The 19975-nt window shown below is 30.6% G+C and overlaps 3 protein-coding genes across 4 annotated transcripts; 2 read left to right on the top strand and 1 right to left on the bottom strand.

Annotated features, from left to right (window-relative positions):
• Window positions 1-1441: 1441 nt before the first annotated feature.
• Window positions 1442-4403, bottom strand: LOC102664092 (probably inactive leucine-rich repeat receptor-like protein kinase At5g48380). Its single transcript, XM_006584884.4, has 2 exons — window positions 3431-4403; window positions 1442-2639 (listed from the first exon to the last, which is right to left on the bottom strand). The coding sequence occupies exons 1-2, from the start codon at window positions 4400-4402 to the stop codon at window positions 1716-1718; spliced, it is 1896 nt and encodes a 631-aa protein (XP_006584947.2). The 5' UTR covers window position 4403; the 3' UTR covers window positions 1442-1715.
• Window positions 4404-5119: 716 nt separating this feature from the next.
• LOC102663800 (probably inactive leucine-rich repeat receptor-like protein kinase At5g48380) lies at window positions 5120-7814 on the top strand. Of its 2 annotated transcripts, none has more exons than XM_006584883.4 (4): window positions 5120-5326; window positions 5416-5687; window positions 6357-6422; window positions 6597-7814. In XM_006584883.4, exons 2-4 carry the CDS (start codon window positions 5475-5477, stop codon window positions 7476-7478), a joined length of 1161 nt encoding a protein of 386 aa, XP_006584946.1. In that variant the 5' UTR covers window positions 5120-5326; window positions 5416-5474; the 3' UTR covers window positions 7479-7814. The 2 variants fall into 2 exon arrangements, with proteins under 2 accessions (XP_006584946.1, XP_006584945.1); XM_006584882.4 differs by having other exon boundaries at window positions 5120-5341; window positions 5435-5687.
• Window positions 7815-9011: 1197 nt separating this feature from the next.
• On the top strand, window positions 9012-11688 carry LOC100819209 (probably inactive leucine-rich repeat receptor-like protein kinase At5g48380). The gene is made up of 2 exons (XM_003532530.4): window positions 9012-10196; window positions 10662-11688. Exons 1-2 carry the CDS (start codon window positions 9276-9278, stop codon window positions 11586-11588), a joined length of 1848 nt encoding a protein of 615 aa, XP_003532578.2. The 5' UTR covers window positions 9012-9275; the 3' UTR covers window positions 11589-11688.
• The last annotated feature ends 8287 nt before the right edge of the window (window positions 11689-19975 follow it).

Raw genomic sequence — 19975 nt, 5'->3', positions numbered from 1 at the left:
TTCTTTTCCATGTATATTTTAGAAAAGTTAAATTACAATTTTAATTTGGGCATACATTTTTTTTATTTATAATTCTTGTTTTTTATAAATATTAATGAAATGCCAGCTTATTTTATTTTTCATTGTTTTCTACACAAATATTTGAAAATAAAAACAAAAGATATATTAATGTAACTATTTATAAGAAATAAACACTTAAAAAATATTTTTCAAACCATTGGCCGATGGGTAGATTAGGAGCAAAGAGAGGTCCTCATCATCAGAGCTCCAAATTTAGACCATCCATGGTATATATGTAAACTTAGGAAACTTTTGTGGGGCAAGTTACTTTTTAGTTCATACAATTCATGTAACAGTTATGTTAACACTTGTATCCTCTATATTCTTTTGTTTTCCACTTAAGTCCTTTTTAATATAATGGCTCTGGTTTTATGCAAGAATAACTCATGACTATTTTAGTTATTTTAATTTGCAGAAGACATATTTATTGTTTACACTATAATATTATAGATTTATTTTTTGAAAGGTCTAGCCTTGAATCTAATGTAGGTCAAGCAATAAACTTTTGTCAAGTGGTCTGTCATATTTTCACTCCTAGGCGTAACATTTTCAAGAAAATAGTTTGGAATATTGTAATTCTTGTGTAATAAATTTAAAAATGAATTTAATGACAGTGTAAAGATTTTTAATACAATCAACCAATAAGATGTCACATCTTTATAACAAAAATTATGAGTCTTATTTTAATCACCTTATAAATCCTATATACTATGAATTGTGTTTGATAATTAAACTCTTTAAAAATGTTGTTTTATATACTCATGTAATATTTTTTTGTTTGTTTTTAAAATAAATATTTATTACAGAGTAAGATAAGAAATATATATTATAATTTAGTTAAAAAAACTTTCTCTGTTGTATCCGGTTTTAACAACAAAGAAAGTTATTTTGCTGATGATGAAGACACGAAGAGCAGGAATTGAATATCATGTAAAAGAGTTTGGGTAATCCTTGTACTCTATTGAATAAAATTTATTTGGTTATTTGAAAAACAAATAAAGAATAATAAAGATGAAAGAATAAGAAAAATTGTACATAGTACGGATTGATTATCCCCCACTATAAGCAATGATTCAATGATCTAACTATTTAAATTGAAGAATCACACGTCCTGAACTTGATGACAAAAATCATCTGATTCTAATGGTTAACAAATTAAGTCACAAATGTGATTTTGCCGTGACTATTCTGTAAAACTATGAGAATGATTTTCTCTTTTCTTCTCTGCCAATGGTTACAAGGTTTTTTTTATCTTCCCTTCTAATTGGTTTTTTCTTATGATACTCCTCTCAAAATAGACAAGCGACACAGCTACAAATTTCAGCATCACATGCAGATTTTCTACGGATTAAATTTGCAGGAAATGTTGAAAGAATAATGCGCAACACCCCAAAAATAAGCAAGCATAATATTAATAATAGCGAGTAAAGTACTTATATGACATCTGTAATATTCTTAGAAAATAAAATGTTTTTTTTAAACTTACATCATGAACAATATAGATACATGTAGGCCTAAATATAACTTGCTTTTCCCCTAAAGAGGGCCATATCTAATAAATAAACTTGTACGCAAATAAAATAGAGAGTTGCCACTTGAGAAAATGGGAGTCCACTCACGAATGTTAGATGAGTATGTATGCCCGTTGATATTTTTCATAGCTCAACAATTTCATCTACACTAGTAGAAGAACTAGATACGTTGAGTGTGTCAGAACCATCACTTATTCTATGTCGCTCTCCCCATATATCGATCATATAGTTATAAACTTCAAGCATCGTTGGTCTTTCATCTGGGAAAGGCTTAACACACTTACATGCTACTTTGATGAGAGTGTAGACCTCATTTTCAAAACCTTCCCCAATGAGAGATTCCTCAATTGCATCATAAAAATTCGATGGGTTGCCAGACAGGTTAGTAGCATTGTATGATGAACGCGACAACTCGTTAAATGTTTTCCCTGTGATTAGCTCAAAAATCAAACTACCAAAGTCATAGACATCCTTCTTCCCGTCGCTTACATAAAATGTTGTGCTTGCACTGTCCTCAATGTTGGGATTGATAAACTTGGCATTTCCAAAATTGGATATTTTGGGTTCAAAATTCTTATCTAGCAAGACACATCCCGAACTTATATTACGATGCACAACATGCAAATCACAGATATGATGGAGCCAGGATAAGCCTCTTGCTACCCCAAGAGCTATTTTGATCCTCTGAGGCCATTTCAATGTAACTTCACTTTCTAAAGGATGCAACCATTTTGAAAGCCTTCCATTTGACATGTATTGGTATACCAGAATCCTTTCCTTTCCTTCCACACAGAACCCAAGCAGGGGAACTATATTTTTGTGTCTGTACTTGCCCAAAATTCTTATTTCTAAAAGAAATTGCCTCTTAAATAGTTTAGAATCGAATAGTCTCTTGATCGCAAGGTTCCAACCATTTGGTAACCTTCCCTTGTACATTATTCCAATTTTCCCCATCCCAATGGCATTGTCTATGGAAAAGCAATCAGTTGCATCTCTGACTTCGTTGAGCCTCATTGTTGACTTCATTCTGTCTGTCACTACAGAAATCTGTTGATTCCATCACAAATATTAATTGCTAAAACTTAATTATAATGCATTAACACTACTATTACATGGACATTCTACTAGTTACTCCTATTGTTTTTCTTTTCTTTCTATTTAGACTTCAGAACATAATTTTATTTCTGTCTATCTGATTGTTTATTAGTTTAAGACAAACATTGTTCATTAGTATCTTTTAATTATTTCCCTTTTCCCTATCTAATCTATAAAGAAAAATGTTGTTCTTTATGAATCAATTTTCATAAAAAAGATACAGAATTCTGATTTTTGACAAATTTTATTTTATATTTTAGAGTTTTTTAATCAAGAAAAAATATAAAACTTACACTTATTTTTTTTTAGCTTTTCCTATCACATCATTTATTTATCACTTTTTCTTTTTTATTTTCTTTTGGCTTAATTACACTTTTAGTTCCAATTCCAATTGTTTAATTTTGATCCTAAAGTTTTAATTGTATACTTAGTATCTAAAAAGGAAGATTTTAGTTTTTGAGTTCCAAATATACCAATTGAATTTCTAGATATCACAATTATGTAATTTTATTCTATGAGTTAAATTATATTAATTTAACATTGATTGATGACGTGTCATTTAACATGACACAAGATGATGTCATTAATCAATGTTACATCAAGAAATTCATACTAATGAAAGAAATAAAATTACATAATTGGGATACTTAAAAGACCTAATTGGATAATCCAGAGGAGGAATTGGGATACTTACAAGACCTAATTGGATAATCCAGAGGAGGATGGTAGGGATAGAAAAGTACCTCTTTGATAGCTTTCTCTTGCAACTGCAGAGGTTGCAATTCTTGTTCGGTATGAGGTTCAGTTGGTGTCTTCCTCCCTGCGATGGAGCAAATATATTTGCGGAATTCTTTAGCCTTGTAATTTGTTTTATGCTTTGATTCTGATTGTTCCCAAGGTGCAAAGTAGGAGATATAAATGACAATAACAGAAGTCACCGAAAAAGCATAGCCAATAGCAAGGCCCTTCTTGAATGTTTCAGTGAAATCATCGCTTGACCCACATGGTGGCAAAGGCCCTCCACAAAGTTCTCTGTTATTGGCATAACAATCAACACAAGTTAACCCAGGTTGGAACAGAGGAACCGGCCCTGATAAATTATTGTTGGCAAAAGAGATGTTTCTAATCCTTTGAAGCTGCCCAAGTTCTTGTGGGATATGACCGCTTAACATGTTGTTATCAAGTCTAAGAGAAGTCAGGTAACTGCAGTTACCCAAACTTGGTGGAATTTCCCCATTAAACTTGTTATTTGAGAGGTCAATGGAAGTAGCATAAGGGAGTAATGTGGATATATCAGATGGGATGGGTCCTGTGAGCTCGTTGTGTGAAAGGTTTAAGGATGTCAATGAAGGGCAATCCCGAAGATCACGTGGAAACTCACCCTTCAGACCCATGTTTGTGAGGTTGAGATGTAGCACTTTATTCTCGCCAGGGTGCCAGCATTCAACGCCAACGAAATCGCATATGAAACCGTTGGTTTTGTTGTTGAAGTTCTTCCAACTTGATAATTTGTTATGTGGGTCTTCTAAGGTGTTCTTAATTGATTTTAAGCAGGATATATCGCTTTCAACGCCATGAGCTACTACTACCATGTAGAAACTGAGTAAGGAAGAACACCAGAAGGCATGCATGAGAATATCCCTTTTTATTTGAAAAACCATTTCTGTGCAGATCCTAGAGTTTAAGAAGAGGAGAAGGATACAGAAAAAAACCATACATCAAAGATTTAAACAATAGTAGTAAGAAGAAATTGAGGATTAAAAAAATATTTGAATTGTCTTCTTGTTAATATAACAGTCTAACACGTTAGGGAGAAAAGACAAATGTTGTTTCTTGGAAAAAAACTACTGCATGAATGAACAAAGAAATCGCGTGGGGTATTGTGAGGTGACCTGTTACCAGATTATGGAAATACTAGTATTTTAGTGTAATAAATGGCTTATTGACCATACTAGATTTTATGACGGACCTGATTTTTTTCAGTTCCTTTTCCAGTAGCTGAAAAAAAGACAATAGAGAAGCGCAACTATAATTTAATATACTTTTATTATTGGTCTAACTTCTAGGCTCCAAGTTTGGATATTTTTTATATCAAGGTGTAATTTTGTTAATTAATTATCGAAACGGATACATTTTGAAAAAGTTAAAAAAAGTGTAAGTCATCTTATAAAATCATGTTTTAAAATATGGTTTCCCTTTTTCAGTTTTTTTTTTTATATTTATAATGGCTAAAAAAATCTCCTATTATAGGAATGAAACTATTATTGGAGCCTTTTAATTATAACTACTATACTTGGTGCCAAAAAAAAATTGTTTTTTAGATATCACTAAAAAGATGGTCCAAAAGAGGACTCCAACCACTCATTTTCACATCATATCCCTCACAAAGAGAGATATATGCAGAAGCTGATATATATTGTTTCCATGTTCTGGGAAACCAATCATGCTAGAATTCATACACGTGTAACACGTCTGCTTTCCAATCAAAAGAAGTAAAAAAGTCAAAGAGCATTCCAACGCGGATAGAGAGGCTTTCATGAATATACAAATAAGAAACTACTAACAAGTAAATTACTCATCAATTTTCCATTGCATAACATCTGCTCTCTCATACATTCAACTAGCTGCTGTTTCAACAAGTAAGGAGTTATCAGGTGAAGTTCCAGTAGATATTTTTAAGGTCTACTTTTTATAGAATTTAATTTACATAGCTAACAAGAAGTTGTAGTGAACTATGCAAATAACAGGGTACTCTATGGTGGACTTTGATATTCTGTAATTGATTTGATGGAATCTTCCAACCAATTCAATGAATCATTTAGGCAAGGTCTTACAGCTGGATATGTCTTTGCTGCAACTTTTGTCATAGTACTTTATATGTCCTCTTGTCTCCCTGCACAACTTATCAAGAACAGGAAGAATAGAACGGGTGGATTTAAGAAAGCAACACAGAAGCGTAAGTTGCCGCTTCAGGAGTTGAAACAAGAAAAAAACAAAGAGGTTGTCTTTCCCTTTGCATCTCTCTTAGGCACTTTCTTTTTATTCTATATGGATTGTAGACAGTTTACAGAAATGTTAGTTTGCTAGTTCATTAACTGTTACAATCATTCTTTTTGTTTTGCAAATTGTTTTGATAATATTGAAAGTTGTTTTAGAATATGATTGATATAGTGATGACCGATGAGCATGTCTACTTACAATCAAGGTTTTTAAAAATGATCTGTGACCGTGTTTCAACTAGGACATCAAGGTTTTTGGAGTGTTTGTGACTGTAATTATGATCACATTTATTTGTAATTTTTCGCAATATCAAGAAAGGTGACACAACTCCAGCCGTGACCACGACCTCAATTTAAAATCATATAATATACAACAATACGGATTTTCACTTTATGTTGAGTTAGAAAAATTGTAAGTGTCCACCTTGTGATTTTGAATTTAATTTGAATGCACTGTGTTCCAATTATAGATGACTATGAATATAAGATTCTTTCCTTTTCATAATAATTTTAATGGAATATCCACGGTAATTGACAGAATAATTATTTTTATACAAATAATGTATGAAAATTAAAATACATAAATTTACATGAGATTTCATTTAAAAAATTGTTTACGACATAACTGTCATTAATGGTAATCTGTTGTCGCATGCATTTTCATGAACAGAAACGAAAGAGAGCAAGACAGATAGACAGAGATCTTCCTGTGGAGTTGCTAGAGAGAAGAATAAAGGTTACCATGAATCCTTGATCTTTGAAAAAACTTATTGTTATTAGAAATAACAATCCTACCAAGTTAAATACATTTTATTTTCTAGGATATATATAATTCCATTGAAACTCATTTATACTACTTTGTCTTCAATAGTTTAGATTATTAATTTTCTATGATAAATTACAACTACAGATCAATGACATTGGATGGTTGACATGTAGAACGAGCTTCGCAGAACTGTATGAAGCAACCGAACACTTCAGTGAGGACAGTGTCATTGGTGAGGGAAGGACTGGGACAATGTACAAGGCAACACTTCCCAACGGTTGGTTCTTGCTGGCAGTTAAGAAACTCTATGATTCTGAGTTGTGTATCAGAAGTTTCGATTTAGAAATAATGATGGGGAGGTACAGTCACAGAAACATAATGGTCCCCATCAGTTTCTGCATAGAAGAAGAAAAAAATGAAAGAATTTTGGTGTATCATTACATGTCAAATGGAAGAGTTTCTGATTGGTTGAATGATACCACCACATTAGGATGGCCTGCAGTTATAAGGATTGCATTAGGTGTTGCAAGAGGGTTATGCTGCCTTCATCATAGCTTGCATATGGTTCATCTCAGTATTGGTCCCGAGAGTATCTTGTTAGGAAACAATTTTGAGCCAAGAATATCCAATTTTGGAATGGCCATTTTCATAGACTATGATCTAGACAAAAACATTGGATTTGATAAGAAGGATGTGTATGACTTTGGAACTTTGCTTTTTGAGGTGATTAGGGGGAAGGCATTCGGCCAAACAAGTAAATGTTTTAGCAATGCTAATACTAATGGTCCTTTTACAACTTACACATATGCTACTAATCTGTTCGAGGACCCTTTTGGCTTCTATGATGCCGTGGATAAATGTCTAAATGAGATAGAATTTGAAGATGAGGTTTCTGCTTTACTCAGAGTTGCATGTGACTGTGTTCATCCTTTACCTCCTAAAAGGCCCACGATGCTTGAAGTGTATAGTAAGATGAGCAACATATGGGAGAGAGATGGCCTTTTTGAAGATTCTTCCACGTTCTAGTGTTTTTTATTACGTTTCTATATTGATATGTCTAGCCGAAATGCCTCACATTCTTGAAGCTTGGAATAGTTAGCTTGATTGGTTAATTTATTAGTTGTTAGATACTTAGTAATATAACAACATGAAATCCTTATCCCACTACATGAGATACACACTAATAAGTTCTGTAAATAGAACACATCTCCCACATTATTTTGTATCTTTCTGGTTCCTATTGGTCCTAGTTTGGTGATATGTTCTTCTTCTCTCCTAATGAGCTCACTCATGTCTCCTAGGCCCTAACAAATCTTATAGATTATTTTTTTTATCATCAACATATCTTATAGATTGGGCAGACATAGCATGTTTCTGATATTCAAATTAAATTGGCCAAAATGTTTCTCTCTAGCATTTCAGCCTAGGACAGAACGTTCCTTGGAAGCGTCTGTGAAAATAACCATCTAATTTCATGTAAAATGTTTGAATAAGGAAAAAGAAATCTATTTATTGCACGATTATCCAAATTTTATAAGGATTATATGCTAGATGTGGACCTCATCGCATAAATAGTTAATAAAGATATGCATAGTCCAATTTACAATAAAATTTATTATCATGCATCTTAAAACTTAAACTTATAGTTTTATTATCAAAAAAATATAATTCAATTGATGGAATAAAACACATGAATTATTTTAAACTCTCTGATACCAACCTGTCTTGAATTCCTACTAAATACAACTCAAAAAGACTTCTAGCTTAATTCAACCACACCAATTCAACTTGTAAAATGAAGACCGTAAAGTCTTGTAAGAATTATATTTATACAAACTATATTAATTATATCTTTAGACTTTAGTCCAGGTGAGATGTATCCTCTTGCATCTTTATTTTTTATGAATAAGATCCTGTTGAAATGTTACTAGTGTTATGGACTCTCTTTATTTTTGTCTACTTTCCTTCATTTATAACCAAGCTTTGGGAGTAAGGTGTTGCAAGACTCTCACTCCTATTGCCACGTGTAAATATGCCGAAAAGTCATAATGAACTTAATCAACAGGAATATATGACTCAATGATGGTAATGGTGATTGTTGTAGAATGTGAACGGTGGATCCAAAACTCTAAATCAATGGGTGTAAATTATAAAAAATAAAATTAATAAGTTCAATTATATAAATATAGATGAAATAAAATATAAAAATATAAAATTTTATTTACAAATTTAATAAATTTTAAAAAATGAAAAATAAAAATGCACACATGTGCCTCACATGGTTACCCTCACATGCGTGTAGTTGCGCCACTAAATGTGGAGACTTTGACTTGATTCATACTCCGTATTGAAACAGTCAAAACACGTTTGTTTTATAATAAAAAAATGAAGTGGAGTGAGTGGATACGACTTTTGAATAGTCTTCGATTTCACATCATATCATCCTAACCAATAATACAGACAACCAAATATATATTTATTAAGTTAAAAATATATTCAATAATTACTTGATTAGAATTAATTATAGTTTCCTTAATTTAGGAGATGTTAATAATAAGTTATCTAGGTGTGTCACATTGACTAATATTTCTCTGAAGTCTTATTGTTGTGGTGGTATTTAATGCTCTGCTCCGGGCACCAGTAAGATTCAAACTCATAATAACATCAAGCCAAACTCCTCACAAAATATATATGGTGAATACTTTACTAGTACTACCAATGCTCTACTTCTTAGAAGGTTGCATGATTGATGTTGAATCTCCAACACTAAACATGTTCAATGAATGCATCACAATAATCTCCATGCTCATGTAGGCTCAAATTATGTGTACGTGCAGCGAAATGGGTTTCCAAATAAAAAGGAGTATTGTGATCGAGAGATTCTTGTGTGGCTTGTTACTGGGTGTCTTAATGGTAGGTCACGGTACTGACACTGATGTATTCTGTTTAAGTTCCATTAAGGAATCCTTGGAAGACCCGCATGATTACTTTTCCAGTTGGAAGTTCAACGACGTAAACATATGTGTATTTGTTGGTGTTGAATGCTGGCAACATGGGGAGAATAAAGTGCTAAATCTCAACCTCACAAACATGGGTCTGAAGGGTGAGTTTCCACGAGGCCTTAGGGGTTGCTCTTCGTTGGTAGGCTTAGACCTTTCACACAACGAGCTCACAGGACCCATCCCATCTGATATATCCACATTACTCCCTTATGCTACTTCCATTGACCTCTCAAATAACAAGTTTAATGGGGAAATTCCACCAAGTTTGGCTAACTGCAGTTACCTGAATTCTCTTAGACTTGATAACAACATGTTAAGCGGTCATATCCCACAAGAACTTGGGCAGCTTCAAAGGATTAGAAACATTTCTTTTGCCAACAATAATTTATCAGGGCCGTTGCCTTTGTTCCGGGATGGCGTGACTAGTGCTGAAGCTTATGCGAATAATACCCAACTTTGTGGAGGGCCTTTGCCACCCTGCTCAAGCGATGATTTCCCTCAATCATTCAAGGATGGCCTTGTTGTTGGCTATGCTTTTTCGCTGACTTCTTCAATTTTCCTTTATATGTTCCTCTGTAAACCTTGGCATCAGTCAAAGCATAAAAGAAACAACAACCACTGGAATAAGGTTAAAGAAATCGGCAAATATATTTGTTCCATCTCAGGGAGGAAGACACCTTCTGAAGCTGACCCCACACACCAATTTCAAGCTCTGCAGTTGCAGGATAAAGCTATGAAAGAGGTACTCTTTATCCCTCGTACTTAGCATCCAGTATCCATCTCTCTTTCTCAAACATTGCCTGCATACTCTGGATTCAAATATCTTTGTTTTCAAGATTTGGTGAATATAGGCTCAAATATGGTAAAGCTACCCTTAAATGACCCAATTTTGTTTTGAATTCTTAATAAATTTTAAGTTACGTATTTTCAAGATTTGGTAAACCAACATGTGGCTGATTCTAGGGTTATTAGGGTTGAGTCTCTTAAGTAAGACATGTGATTTGAGTCTGCTAAATAAAAAAAATGTGATTATTTTTTTTATTAAAAATTGTTAATCAGATTTTTTGGCAAAGATTAATCATTAATAAAGTTGATAAAGTTGATAGATATTTTATATTGATATTATGCCAAAAGAATGTAATAAATTGGGGTTAATGTATTATAATTAAGTTTTAGCAATGACTAAAAGTTGTGCTGACATGAACAGATCTCTCTAGTAATGGAAAGAATGAAGTCCACGATGAGTTTGACCGAAATCAAAGATGCAACAGACTGCTTTTCATTAGAAAATGCCATTGGGATGGGGAAAATTGGAATAATGTATGAGGGAAGGCTAACTGATGGTTCGAACCTTGCCATTAAGAGGCTTTTTGGTTCTAAACAATTTAAGAAGGAATTTCTTTTGGAAATAAGAATTCTGGGTAAGTACAAACACAAAAATATAGTTCCCCTGCTTGGATTCTGTGTAGAAAGAAATGAGAGGATTCTGGTATACCAACACATGCCAAATGGAAGGCTTTCAAAATGGTTGCATCCTTTAGAAAGTGAAGTTACAAGATTGAATTGGCCTCAGAGGATCAAAATAGCTCTTGGGGTAGCAAGAGGCTTATCCTGGCTCCATTATACCTGCAATTTGCATGTTGTGCATCGTAATATAAGTTCGGAGTGTGTCTTGCTAGACAAGAATTTTGAACCCAAAATATCCAATTTTGGAAAGGCCAAGTTTATGAATCCCAACATTGAGGATGGTGCAAGCACGATATTTTATGCAAGTGATGGGAAGAAGGATGTCTATGATTTTGGTAGTTTGATTTTTGAGCTAATCACAGGGAAAACATTTAACGAGTTGTCGCGTTCATCATACAATGCTACTAACCTGTCTGGCAACCCATCGAATTTTTATGATGCAATTGAGGAATCTCTCATTGGGGAAGGTTTTGAAAATGAGGTCTACACTCTCATCAAAGTTGCATGTAAGTGTGTTAAGCCTTTCCCAGATGAAAGACCAACGATGCTTGAAGTTTATAACTATATGATCGATATATGGGGAGAGCGACATAGAATAAGTGATGGTTCTGACACACTCAACGTATCTAGTTCTTCTACTAGTGTAGATGAAATTGTTGAGCTATAAAGGAATTCAACAGGCATACTCATCTAACATTCAAGAGTGTGTCTCCTTTTATATACTGAGATGTGAAGTTTCATATATATTGCTTTTTTTCACTACTCTAGAAACTTGTTTCATGGTGTGTCTCCTTCGGTATTCATCTAAGTGTGACTATCCTGTTAAATTTAAAATTTCATCTTGTAATATTCATCGCATTATCTTTTACCTTTTAAGTCATGACTCTACTTTAACTATAGTATTCATTATTCTTTCAATTTTTCTTCTATAAACAAATAATCCCTTTTGCTAACTTTGAAATATTAATACGGATAGTCTATAATCTTCTTAACTCATCTCCTCTATCGACAAATTAACCTCTAGAAGTATATAGATTTGAAAGAATATCAAGAAATTGTGTCTTGTTAAGGTTAAGTGCAGTTAAAAAATTTCTACTGAGATTAATGAAAATTAAACTCAAGTCAACTGCCCGAAGAACAAACCCAAAAACAGGAACTAGTGATGGCTGATAATCAAATACTATCTTCTTCTTTATATATAATTTTTTTGTTTGTCTTTTTTAAGGCTCTTTTCTAATTATTTTTTTACTAAAATAATCTTAATTAATTTATAATTTGTAAATTTAATAAAAAAAATTAATATTCATGCACTAATAATATAAAAATATTTTTCATTAACATCTAATAATAAATTGTTATTAATATGACTTTTAAAGTAATTATCATAAAAATTAATAAATTATCATATTTATTAATTTATTATTGAATGACAACATAAAATTATTTTATATTATTACAATAAATAGTCTTTTTTCTCATGTACATGTATGAGAAAAAAGTATTAAAAATAAAAATAAAATGTATTTCTATGTAACTTCACTTTCTAAACACAAATTCAACTAAGTATATTTCTATAAAAAAAAAGTATTAAAAAAATAAAATAAAATGTATTGATAACCTTCCTTTATAAACAACCTCACAGGACCCATTCCATCTGATATATCCACATTACTTACTTTTGCTAGCACCATAGATCTCTCATTTAACAAATTTAATGGGGAAATTCCAGCAACTTTAGGTAACTGCACATACCCGAATACTCTTAAACTTGATGACAACATGTTAAGTGGTGATATCCCACAACAACTTGGGCAGCTTTCTAGGATTAGAAAAATTTATTTTGCCAACAATAATTTATCATGGCCGGTTCCACTGTTCCCCCTTGGCTTAGCTTGTGTTGATTACACGAATAATAGTGAACTTTGTATAGGACAATGTTCAAGGAAGGTCTTGCTGTAGGCTATGCTTTTTCTGTGACTTCTGTTATTGTCCTCTATATGTCTTACTGTGCATCTTGGAAACAAGCGGTACCGGAACAAGGCTAGAGAATTCCGGAAATATATTTGCTCCATTTTTGGGAGGAAGACATCAACTCAATCTCATACCGCACACGAATTGCAACCTCCACACTTGCAAGAGAAAGCTTTCAAAGAGGTACTCTTTATTTGTGCCTCCCATCTCTTGATTCAATTTTCTTTCGTTTTCAAGATTCTTGGTATTTAGCTAGAAACATATTTGATCACCCAATATCATTTCTGTGTGTTGAGGAACAAAAGATTAAGCTACTCTATCTTAAGCTACACTAAATTGATACTTGATAATTCTTCTCTGCCCATTCTATTTCCTTTAGTGTTTATTTATACATGACTCATGATTGTCTGTTAGTGGAAGGAAATCATGTAACAATAATATTCTTCTAACAGAATTGCACTACTAACTGCATAACAGAATTTGCTATAAACAGATTCTGTTATGACCTATGGCTAGATGGTGATGGTGCAGTAATCATTGGTGCTTCTTCCTATCACTGTGCCTAGTGAGAGAGAGCAAAGAGAAAGAAAAAAATACAAGTAGAATTGGTTATATAATGTGATGGATAGAGAGAGAGAAAAATACATCTAACTTTTCTCCTTTTCTCCTTTTCTCATCATCTCATGACATTATTATACTACTTGCATTGAATGTCCATTTAATAAATTGTAGTTGCAATGTCAATATCTTATAATTAAGTTTTAGCAATGATTAATAGTTGTGTTGGCATCAACAGATTTCGGTAGTAACAGAGAGAATGAAGTCCACAATGAAGTTCAACAAAGTCAGAGATGCAACTGATTGCTTTTCCATAGACAATGCCATTTGGAATAATGTACAAGGGAAGGTTACCAAATAGTTGGAAACTTGCAATCAAGAGACTAGTCGATTCTAAACAATTTAAGAGGCAATTTCTTTTAGAAATAAGAATTTTGGGCAAGTACAGACACAAAAATATGGTTCCCCTGCTTGGGTTCGGGTGAAGGAAAGGAAATGAAAACTTTTTTTTTTAAGATCTGCATAGTGCATTATTCCCATCACCCATGTGTGAGAGTTGAGTGACACGTAAAGCCTTATTGCCTTCTGATTTCCATTCCTCATATATTGTTTTCGTTCCCCGTTTTGTGTTTATTATCATCATACCTTGTGCCCTTCAATTCGCAGAATGTGTCCACCTTGTCGTCAAGCACAGTTATTATATGGTTGAAATTTGAAATGTTTAATCAACAATCCACGGTTTTTATTGTGTGTTTAAATTGGATTATAGGGCATTACACGTGTAAGCGTGTGAGAGAAATGGAAATGAAAAAAAGTAGCGTGCAGAAAGAAAGTGGAGGAGGAGTGGAATTCAAGATCACTTTAGCCATTTCAGTGGGGGAAAACCAGGCGCAATCAAAGGTGATATGTAGAAAGTATAGCCCACGTTAATATCATATCTCATGTATTTTTTTTATAAGATGTTATTGATACTTAATATTTATCTATAAAGTTGATTATTAATCTTTATTGAAGAATTTGATTAATCACTTTTAGTAAGATTTTTTTTAATTACATTTTTTTTATCCATAAAACTTTAATTTGAAATCTTATTTGAGTTGATTAAGTTCAATATAACTTGGACGAAGATTTTTTGGTCATTATCGCATGTATTAGAAGGGAGCCATGTCTCCTTTCCCCGATTTTTTTTTTAATTTTTATTTTATATGCAATGTATAATGTTATGTTTTCTTAATAAGAAAATTACAATACAGTCCTAATATAAGGAATTTTATATAAAAAAATATAAAGTAGCAATCTTAAATCTCATAGATTATGAAGTAGCAATCTTTTTTACATATACAAGTGGTGTAATGTTTTGTATCAAATATTTTTTAATTGTGTTTAAGAACATAAGTATTTATGTTGTCCAGGTGGCATTATTCTGCCCCTTCAAATATTTATACATAAGCCTCTCTCAAGTATAAAAAATAAAGAAAAAATAAAATATTGAAAGAACATTTTCTTATTTGTAAGATCGGATCAATAATATTCCTGTAAAAAAAAGACTCAATAATATATATTAAATTATTTTTCTTAAGAGATAGCAAGTAAAATCTTAATATAACAACCGAAGAAAAAAATTACTATCCTCATTCATGTTTACCAACTGCAAATTAGAATTGGTACATGTTCTTTTTCACAAGGTGATCAACCCGTAATATTATATGCATTAATTACTTTTAGATTAAAATACTATTAATTAATTATACTAGCAAACAATTAAAAAATAGAAAAATATTAATAGCAATTGATAGTTTTAATTTATATATATAAATAAAAATTAGGACATGTTTATTGTTTAACTAAATTAAATAATTTTCTACTAATAAGGTGTTGATTTGAATGGAATTTAATTCGATTACCTTAAAAAAATAATCAGTCATATTTTTTAAAAAAATTAGTCACCAACTTTATAGCGAAATAAAATAAATATTTTTTTAATTCTGATAAATTAAGTAATTAGGTCCTAATAAATAGAAATGAAAATAGTAAAAGAAAAAAAAACATTGAAAAAAAAAAAACAGGAACAGACAGCCGAAAAAGACTGTTGCTAGTACAAATACATCCACTATTGAAACTACTTTTTGTTTAAAAGCCTAATCCGATTGAAGAAGAAAAAACTGAATTGTATCATTTCCAGCTACACATCATTGACATTTCAATAAGAAATCATCAATAGTCGTCCAGAATCAAAGAAATAGAACTATAAAACAAAGTTGCCAATTGTTAATATGCTCTCCTAGCATTATGTACAAATATGCCTAAGTACGAAAATACATTAAATTTTTTTATTGATAAATATTAGTTAACAATTATTAATTTTTTTAGTATAGAAATCAAATTATAACATTTTTTCTTTTTCTTTTTCTTTAATTACTCAACTCACCTTATATTTTCTTACATAATATATTGAATTGATTTCATTATTATAGATATATATGACAAGGTTGGTGAATTTCAAGTTGGAAGGGGACAATAAGCTAAATTGGACAATAACTTCAGAAGTAAGAGACTGACCCAAGTAAATTAAATCGCTGGACTTACCACTTAGAGGATTGGATACATTAGAATAAAATTAATCATCATTGTTCCGCGAGAAACATTTTGGATCCATATTAAGTTTCCCATCTTCTTATGTTTCCAATAACTACTCTGAAAAATTGAACAACTAACTCAAGCCTTAACACCATCACTGGAATTCAAAATTGATGTCTGAAGATATCAGTTTTTCCAATTATTATACTCTTGAAAGGGAGGGCACTAGAGCAACTAAGCAAGGCCTAGAGCACATCATCGTGGAAGTCATAAACTACTTATATATGTCAATTCAGAGTTACTCCTAGGTAATCAACTAATTTATGTTGGGTTCAATCAATCTTACAATAAATAGAGCAAATCATATTTACATTTAGTGTCACAAAATTTCCATCCTCACACACAGCATGCCCAATGCTTATCTCCTTTATATATGCACGAATGATCATTGCTAGTGTACAAACATTCTGTCGATTGCTTGTCAGTTCTCGGTGCTAGTCCACATTGTTCCAACTTTCCAAGTGCTGGTTGGTGGCAGCCAATAGTTGAAACTTTGTATATTGACTCACATAAACTTCTAGCAATTTTATTCCACTTGCCTATCATAGTTTTTATACAACCCATTAGGTATGGGGTACTTGGATTAAATTCTAATGTTAAAAATCTTGTCTAGATCCTAAAAATTGACAACCCCCCAATCCCTTAGGTGTTTATGTGTTTGCTTGTCACTTGATGTGTGCTAAGAAACACATTGCATATCTCTAGAAGCGAATTCTCTAGATATATTAATAAATTAAAAGGTTTGTTAAAATTTGTTGGTCATATTGAAGTATTTTGGACCAGTGGATATTTATAATGAAGATTGATGAGACGTTGATAGGGATAGGTGTCTTTAATAGCTAGTACAAACCTTAAGTTTAATACAACTTTAAGAATATTTAAGAAAATAAAATTATATCTTTAGGGTTGGTTTAGCCTAATGTTCGATACATATTAAATCAAACAATATATAAAATCCACATGAATTAATAGACTCAAACTTTGAAAAGATATCTCAGATATCCTCCTCTTTCTGATAAATTAAATGCCACACATGTATACTTGATAGTTGATTATATCTTTTCAACACTAAATAACACAAGTTTAATCACTAACAAACAATAATGTTAAAATCATTGAAACTTTTTAATGACATGCCCGTATTTCTACAAACTCTTTCAAATTAATTATATAGCCCATCAAAAATCTTGTTAGTACAAGGACTTATTCCTACTTTCGGCTTTTTAGTGAAAGACATGCACGCTGATAGGGAAAAAGAGGCTTTCTGCAATTAAATATCGCTTTCTGGAAGTGCTTAAAAAAATCAGCAAGCATATATAATGGAGGGCTGTGTCTCTCCTGCTTTTGCCTCCTTTATCAGTTTAGCTTTTAAATAATTGAAAATTTTGGCACTTTAAAGACATTAATTTGTGAATTGTCTTTATCTACCTCAGAGTCATTCGTCCAGCATGATGAATATAATGTGGTATAGTTGATGAATAATAATATCAATATAATGTAGTATAATATATATATAGTTTGGTTGACTGATAATAGTATTTTTAAGTATATGACTAGAATTATTCTTAAAATAAAGCATATGATTAGAATTCAATTAATATCTAAATCTTTCTTTTTTAAAACCAAAGTATTTTTATTAGAAATAACCTTATTCGAATATGATAAAACTATTATAAATGAATAAATTTTACTTCAATTATTTAATGTAATTATATACTAAAGATTTAGAATTATTATGTTGAAAGAATCTCATACCATACCAATTAATGTAATGTGTTTCTCGGTAATTAATATCTAAATCTGTGTATATAGAAGAATAAATATATTGAGAGGAATTATTTTCTTAATAGAATTCGGTAATTTATAGAATTAATATATATACATATATAATTATTTTCTTTTTGTTTTACCCTTCTTTTCTCTCCGAATTCAAAAGGCAGCATCCGGTGGTAACTCGCAAGCAAAATGTTAAATTAGACACTTCGGAGCGTAAATGCCGTGAGATATAGAAAGAAACAAAAAACAAGTGATTTAATTTAAAATATAAAGTGATGGAGACACCATCAAAATGTCTATACATCAGAATTACATCTTCAAACTCGTGCGGACAGACACCCCACACCAGGCAAATCACAAAAAGGGGATTTTTTTAAAAAAAATTATCAAATGGGTAAAATTTAAATTAACACACGAAAATAGGTAAGTTGTATGATAACCTATAAATTCTGGATTGAAAGTAGTAAATTATTTTATAATTTTTTCTTTTTTTCATTAACGTCGTAAAAAAAATTTATGACTTTAATCTTTTATTTTTTTTAAAACACGATTTTTAAGGTTTAAGAGTTTTTTTCTTTTGTATTATTTTTCATATTACTTCAAATTTTTTGCATACTTTTAAAATTGTGAATAGTTTTTTATTTTAATTATTTATTAAGTTAATGTATTTTTTGGTTTTAATTATTTAATATTTTCTATATTTAATACTAATATTATGGATCATTGTTTTGTAAATTAGAAAATAATAAAAAGACTTAAATTTAAATAAAAAATATTAGAATATTTTGTTCGCATGTACAACAAGAGAATTTGGGGTTAAAAAAAATTATAAATACATAACTCAAACAATGAGCAACCACATATATTGCTAAATTGAACGAATGGTGGCATGAGGGGAAAATTTGAGACACTTCGAATTATTTAGTACATTTAATATTTTTATTTAAATTTAAATCTTTTGTATTATTTTTTAATTTACAAAACAAATAATAATCCTTAACATTACTAAAAAAATGAAAAATATTAAATAAAACAAAAAAAGAAAACATACATTAATTTATTAAATAATTAAAATAAAAAAGTATTTAAAATTTTTAAAAAATTAAAGTCGTAAAATAATTTATAATTTTAAAATAAAAACATTACAACTTTAAAGTCGTTTTTGGAAAAAAATACAAAAGAAAAAAATTATTATGACTTTAAAGTTGTATTTACGACTTCAATGAAAAACAAAATCATAAAATAATTTATAAATTTCAATTCAAAAGTAGTAGTTTAACTTATTCCTTTTAAAGTATTAATTTAAATTTTATCCCATTTGATAAATTTGAAACCCCCAAACCACATGTTTAAATTGTCTTTTCGGTGCACCCATTGTTTTATAGTTTATACTTTTAGGATATCCTCATAGCAAGTTGTGTTACAGAGGTCAAAGTGGGAAAAGTCTTGTTTGATTTTTAGGTGAAAAAGTATTTTTTTTAAGTAAAAGTATTTTTTTGGTTAAAAATTTAAAATTCTTATTTTTACTTTTATTTTATTTTTATTTATTGGATTTGCATAAAATATGTGCATAAAATTTCTTACTTTTATCCAAATATGCACGTAATTATTACTAAATTTATAATACTACTTTGTTGAAAAATTCATCATTTTTGTTATTAATTTTTTTAAAAAAATTAATTAGTGCAACTAATTATTCAGAGAAATATTAATGGGCAAGATTGTTTAAATTTTTTTAAAAAATAACTTTAAAATAAATTCTTTTTTAAGAAGTAGATAAGTTGTATTTCTTAAAATAAGTTAAAAACTGTTTTTAACTAAAAATAGTTTAGACAGACATACTTAAAAAATAAAAAAAAAATCATTTTATTAAATAAATATTTTTTTTCAACAAATAAATTTAAACAAATTGATATATTAATAATAAATTCTTTTTTTCTGATTTTAACAACAAATTTTTTTGATTTCACTATCAATTATTGAATAAAGTTTATTAACTGCCTGAGATTATCAATACAACTGCTCAGAGGTTTGCTTTGGTGATTCACTCATAATCCTGCAAGTGGGCTTCGTAATGACCCTCTTCGGCCTGTTATTGTTGCTGCTTGTTTC

Source organism: Glycine max, chromosome 8 (genome assembly GCF_000004515.6).
Source record: "Glycine max cultivar Williams 82 chromosome 8, Glycine_max_v4.0, whole genome shotgun sequence".
NCBI classification, from domain to species: domain Eukaryota; kingdom Viridiplantae; phylum Streptophyta; class Magnoliopsida; order Fabales; family Fabaceae; genus Glycine; species Glycine max.
Note: the sequence above shows the minus strand (reverse complement) of the source record. Positions and strands in the feature narration are given on the sequence as shown.